General features: G+C 40.7%; 1 protein-coding gene across 1 annotated transcript in view; it reads right to left on the bottom strand.

Annotated features, from left to right (window-relative positions):
* Positions 1–347: 347 nt before the first annotated feature.
* The window catches only part of stk32c (serine/threonine kinase 32C), a 78,946-nt gene continuing 72,523 nt past the window's right edge, over positions 348–6,770 (bottom strand). Inside the window, exons 11-12 of the mRNA XM_022743647.1 lie at positions 3,982–4,049; positions 348–2,453 (exon numbers count right to left, since the gene is read on the bottom strand). Coding sequence (XP_022599368.1) covers positions 2,252–2,453; positions 3,982–4,049 — 270 coding nt within the window. The 3' untranslated portion in view covers positions 348–2,251. The remainder of the gene's footprint in view (positions 2,454–3,981; positions 4,050–6,770) is intronic.

Here is a 6,770-nt window from a genome sequence, read left to right as displayed (position 1 = left end):
CAACTGTGGCTTTCAAAACAGTAGAAGGTTTCAGAGTAAATGCAGCCCAGCGAGCAAGAGCGCTATGTAAATGAAGCCCACCGATGCCTTAGGCTGCCTCCGTCTTTCACGTGCCTTACGCCTCGCAGTCCCCTGAGTCTCCTGGAATGGCGAGCCTGGCTCTCTGCAAAGTTCAGTCTCCACCTACCACACCACTTCAGCTCCTAACTGAACACACTGTATCTCTTTTTTTTTTTTTTAATCTATAATTTGTGGGTTTAGAGCAAATTACCTGATATAACTATGACTTGATGGACAACACTTCTCCCATCCATCCAGGACTTCTATGCAACAGAAACGTACTGCTCCTGGCTGTTGTTTGGCAAACAGAGCTTGAGAATTCCCCTGAACTTAATTGTCATTTTAACATTACTGTGTATAGATTAAACACACTACACACAACATGTTAATTAGTGAGCTTTAGGTGCCCTAGTAAGTGGATTTTTCACCCCTGCCTTCAGTCTTTATGCTAAGCTAGGCTAACTGCCTCTCAGCTGCAGCTCAGTTCTCTGAGTGGTGGTGTCAATCTTCTCATTTTATTCTTGACAGTGAACAGGCGTACTTCCCAAAACTTACTTTGAGGTCTACCCCCTTACCTGAAATATATACTTTATACATCATCACAATATTATTGTATAAATGATAGTATTTTTTCACTTGCAGAAGGAACATTGACTTTATGTTATACTGGGAAAAGAGACATACATTCACACACTCAAAGTTCCTTAGAAATGGTTATGCAAATGGTAGAAAAGCTTTGGCATATTTTGCCTACAAGTTGTGCCCGCACACTTGGAAAGAAGAGAAGAATGAAGCAGCACGCAGCTTCACACGGCTCTTCCTTTAGTTTATATGTCGAGTTCGCAGTCCCACATAAAACTGTGGCGAGTTTAATTACCCTACACTGTATGCTATTTACATGGTTTTCATTTTATTAGGCCTTAGGGTTTTAAGGTGGACTTTTGCTACATGTTCCCAGTCGTTCAGACTGAGATTGACGGTGCCACCTTAAATGTACCACTATCACGATGACAGTTATCGACTAGTTCGTCTATACAGTTTGAAGTTCCAACAGGGCACAGCTACACATTTAAGTACAGCCCCCAAACAAACTCTACGGGGAGATGATCTTTATACTAACCAAGCACTTAAAGAGACGATGGAGTCCAGTGAAGCAAACAGAGTTCTCTAATAGATTATTAAAGGATGTGATTGTTGCTGATTGGTATTTATTCCCCAGAGCAGAGTTTCTGGATGCTCTCTGAATCAGAGCACGACACAGGGCTAAAATACTACATCTTGGTAACCATTACAGACACAGTGACAAGCAAAACCTTTCATTATGATTGTTGCACTGATTTCCCATAAATCACCGTACCTTGTCATCCTAAAAAAAAGCTTGGACAAAGAAGAAACTAGCATTCTGACCTATAATGCATCCATGGCTACAATGTGATTAACAAATACTGATTATCAGGCACCACTTTAAACAGGTTTACAACATGAAACCAGCCACACCGCCTTGGCCCGACTGAAAACAGCCATGAACGCTTACTGTAAAAGTGCCTCAGAGAGGTGTTGCAACAGGAGGAAGGCGCTCCAGGAGAGAATGAAGAACTATTTTTCCGAATTAGGGCACACGTTAGATGAGACAGGCTGAGGGGAAGAGTGAACTGAAGACACAAGCAATAACATAAACTGAGTGCCTGTGTGTGCTGAATAATTCAGTTGTCCCCATCAGATTTTGAACAGGAAGGCTGAGAGGGGAGGCGCCGCCGCCAAAACCACCATCCCAACAAAAAAACGTGGACTGCCATTGCTCGGGATGTCATCATGCTCGTGGAGGTTTCCGCTCCTGAACAACACCTCCTATTAAGTGATACCTTATTTGTCATGCTATACTGTAACATTGCATAGAAGTTAGAGCTTACTCTAGGGTGGACACATACAGTAGGTGGGGACTCTCTGGAAATCTGCTTCATTCATGCCTTACCGGAAGGATGCTACAAAAAAACAAACAAAACAAAACAAAGAGATAAGGGAAATGGTGGGAGCCATTTTAGGTCCTGCTGTGCTTCAAATCGCCCTGCTGTGTGTTTTCCTCCGCTCCTAGCTACAATACAGGAGAGAGGTGAGAACGTATCTATCGGCATGGCACAAACACTGCAGCAGCCAGAGAGACCTGCGATCGTCACTGTGAGGCGATGTGGTGCTAGCAGCTGCCAGGGGAGGAGCAGACCGAGCCGCACATGCTCAGCTTGGAAGAGGACTCGGGCTCCGGCTCAGGACCAGGGTCGGGGTCTGGCTCAGGTGCGTCATCATCAGTGGCCACGGCTTCAGCCTCTCTGTCCCCATCTCCACTGGCATCGTCACCCCCAGCCTCTGACTGACCCTCCTCCTGACGCTTTTTCAACCTGAGACCGATGGAGAAACAGACATCAAAACAAATATAATCCTACGAGATTTGCATGAATATATATCTATATATATATCTACATACACAATCTAACTATAACATAAACCTTTAGCCCCATGTGGAGGACAAAACATCCTCTTCCTACAATGTTTCCTCTTCAGAAATATCAGATATCAGAAAGCAGTAAAATCAAACATACACAGAAAGAAACAGCTAGTAGTTGAATGTAATGAGAGGCCTTGAGTTCATTATATAGTGCTCCTCTCGTGCTGTATAATTCTAGATATTATGGCCTCCATTATAAATAGAAGTCGACTGCCATTAATTAGAGCAATAGGATATAATAAGACATTTCCCACACAGAAGGATTTCAGTAATGTTGCAGTGGCAGGACCTGCTCAATAATAGATGAGGCAATAATTTAGGGCAGCACTCAACCAATATTCCTCCCTTTGCATTGCAGAGAGGACACATACTCTATGATAAAATAGATATGGATATCATACTCTTTATTTATGATAATCTGTGTATATTTTACTAACATACAAAAGATAAGATGCATCATATTTAGCCGCAGCAGGGTGGGCTCTTTAAAGCCTTTTGTCACTTGTGATTTTCCTATCCAAGTCATTTCATTGATTCATTTGGCTGCCACACAGGTTTGGAGGAATATGCAACGCTCCCCTCTGAGCTGGATGCCTCCTTGTATCAATAACCTTATTAAGATACACCGCACGCTCCGTGGTTTTGATTTATAGTGGAGATAAATGAGTATTTGCTGTGGCTCTTCACAAATTGCAGCTGATACAAGTTCATAACTTTTCTCATCTACTGATCCCTCAGCAATTTCACACAGCAGCAATGCCCCGGGGTACGTTCAGTGTTAGCTCCACATTAGTTCATGGTTTAATCCCAGTCATGGTTTAAGTGCAGGTGACAGTGAGGGAAATGTTTTCTTTCAGCTCTTCAGTAAAATAAAAATATCAATAGAGTTTTGTTATGAAAGGAAACTACAGTTCTCACAAATTGGGTTTAATTGTGGTAGATTTGATCATCATTTCTAGCAGTTATGATAATATTGTACCCCCCAAAAATAATTTACTCAGATCTGGGAACACATCAGCGACCATAAGGGAATTAGCAAAGTCTGATAGGACAGCAAACATGGGCGTTCAGACAATCGCACATCAAACCCTCAGGTCAGCCAGACTGATTTAGAAGAGAAAACAATGACAAATGATAAAATTACTAACCAAACATCCACTTCCCACTTCATCTTTGACCTACTGCACTTATACTGTGTTTTTGTACTTACCACTTACTGTTGTTGGGTTCTAACACGAGCCGCATTTTATTTGTTTGAAGGGCAAATGAGGCCTGATTATTATAATATTTTGCCCTTTGCAGTTGATCTAACAGGATAATGATTTTCTGGCTTTGTTGCTTCATAACTGTTCAATGACTAAACAGGAAGCTCTGCTTTTAGCCCCTGTTATAAACGGTCTGCTGCTCTGCTGCTCTCTTACCTCTCACGGTTGAAGATCATGAACTCTTGCTGCACCACTTCAAGGCACTCCTGTAGGTAGTCATTCTCCTGTGGGCAGTCAACAGACCAAGCATCCTGCTCATCATCTACATCATCAACCTCATTATCATCATCAAAAACTATAGATAGAGTGTGAATCAGTCATCCAAATGACCACTGAGGTGAAAATGTCTTTTTCCTCAGAGCTTTTCTTTTTTTCTTGGTTGCTCTTTTTAAACAAGTCATGAATTGTTTGTGAGCCCTCCTCAAACTGGATGTTTGGCCCGAGACGAAAATAGAAGCTCATATTTCCGAAAGCACTTGAGGCCATGACAACAGCACTGAAGGCTTCATAATTTAATAATCTCGGTAATAACGCAGTATGAGCACACACAAGCAGGCACACACACACATATGTGCTACACACACACACACACACACACACACATACAGACACAAAGTCTCATAACCCTGCAATTGTTAGAGGTGCACACTCCTTGCACATGCTGATCAACGCTGATAAGACACACACACACACACACACACACACACACACACACACACACACACACACACACACACACACACACACACACAGGGCTGACGTTAATAACACTGATGTCATGATGACTGTCTGATGGGAACAGGCTGTTTCTCATAAATACAGAGAGGATATCTTCAGTCTGTGGTAAATAGTGTCTCAATCAAACACAGCAAAGCAGCGAGAGAAAGGGACTCCAGTTAATCCTCCTGGTTTCAGCACACACAGGGCACGTCAGGACAGGCCCAGGCTTCGTCATGTATGTGATGACTTGTCTTTTATTTCACAATGTCTTTGTGACTGTCATATTCTACTGCAAGATTCCCTTTTTGCCTTTGTCTATTTTTGAAAAGGAGTAAATACTATGAAGGCTGTTAAACCTTTAGACTATAAAGGTTTGAAAAAAGGTTTAAAGGTTTAGAAAATAGCTCATCACAATTTCCCAGAACCCAAGGTGGTGTCTTCCAAAAGAATTTCCTGTCAGATGAACAGTCAGAGTTATCAAATGTATGTTAAACAGACATCACCATGGCGCTAAAACCAGACATTGCTTTGTAAATAATAGGTAACTTAAGGGAGTGGTTTGAAATTGTTTGGAAATATGTTTATTCGCTTCCTTGCTGAGAGTTATATAGGAAGATTGATATTCTCAGATTTTTACAGTGAATATGAAGCTGGAGCTTGCAGCTGCTTCGCTTAGCTTAGCATAAAGACTGGGGGAAACAGCTAGCTTGGCTCTGTCCAAATGGGAAGAACAAGCTCACCAATTATCATATTACACCAGTTGCTGGCTGTAACTACGTATTTACCATACAGATGTGAGAATGGCATCAATCTACTCATCTCACTCTCAGCAAAAACAAAAAAGCAAATAGGTGATTTTTCCAAAATGTGAACCTGTTCTTTTAATTTCAAAATCCTTTTGTTTTGGTAATAATATAACACTGTAATAATCTTATTTCCCCCTTGGAGTTCATTTTAAAGCTGGAGAAAAATATACAGTATGGCAGTAAAAGAGAGATTATTGTCTCTTTAGGAAGATGTATGATTTCAATCAGGCTGCTTATAAGATGCCTGAAGCTCACATGCTTGTACAGTAAATCTGTCTTTATTGTCACAAGCCGAGGTAATTCACAGTAGCTGAGAAAAAGAGGATGCTGGGATTTGGCTCACCACCAATCTAAAAATATACCGTATTGACAGGAACTGACAGACGGGAGACTGAGGTAAACCTGATTTACATTGTTATCCCAGGCTGGCCCTACCTCGTCATGTGTACAATATCTATGAGTACTACTCCTCTGCAGCAGGTAATCATTTTCTCAGACACGTGTGCGTTTGCAGGTGTCTTCTTTATAATCATTTGCTTTTAGCACTTACATACAGAAAATAAGGCTAATCTGCTCTGCACAAGGACACAAAGTAACAGGGAAAGAGCAAAATATAGCATTTTACACTGGAAAATAACCCTTTAACATGTGAGCTAAGATAAAAATAGCCCTTTATATCATCAAAGGGAATAAAGGCCTTTTAACAGCTGCTGTGACATCTTGAATTCTACCTTCATCCTCGCAGCTCCTAAATCCTCCTCCTCAACACAACATAATGCTTTTAATGCTGAGGTTATGAAGCGTTTCAGTATTTCATCTTTAAAGATAAACTATGAAAGATGGTGCAGATTAGCAGTTAATCTAAGTAATGTGAGCCTTCCTTTTGAAATAATCCCGGAGGGGAGACACATACGTGAAGACACAAGGTGCATTTCCTTTGTAGTTTTGTTTATATGATGTGATTTTTTTGTGTGTTTTTAGTATGGCTTCTACCTTGTTAGCGTCTTACTTTTTATTAATGGCCTACTTTTATGATTCATTTCTTTTCTCTGTTCTTGTGAATTAATCCATTAGTCAATTAGAGCTCAACCTGAACTACTTATTAAACTGGATTTAAGTAGTTTTTTAAGCAAAAATCAGACGTCCTGCGGCTCCAGCTTCTTAAATGTGAGGATTTGCTGCTTTTCTTTGTTTTATGTGATTGTAAAATGAGTATCTTTGAATGCTGGACTGTTGATCAGACAAAACAGCAGTTTGAAGACAACCTTGAGCTTCCTGGTGAAATTGTATAAATTATGATGGGTATCTTTCACTGTTCTCTGACATTTATACACAGAATCAATTAATTAAATAACAAGAAAACAAAATAATAATATTAGTCGTTTTCAGCCACACTTATAAGGACATGGAAAGTCTGTC

Source organism: Seriola dumerili, unplaced genomic scaffold (assembly GCF_002260705.1).
Source record: "Seriola dumerili isolate Sdu_G_001 unplaced genomic scaffold, Sdu_1.0 BDQW01000073.1, whole genome shotgun sequence".
NCBI lineage: Eukaryota > Metazoa > Chordata > Actinopteri > Carangiformes > Carangidae > Seriola > Seriola dumerili.
This window is presented reverse-complemented; position numbering and strand designations above follow the sequence as displayed.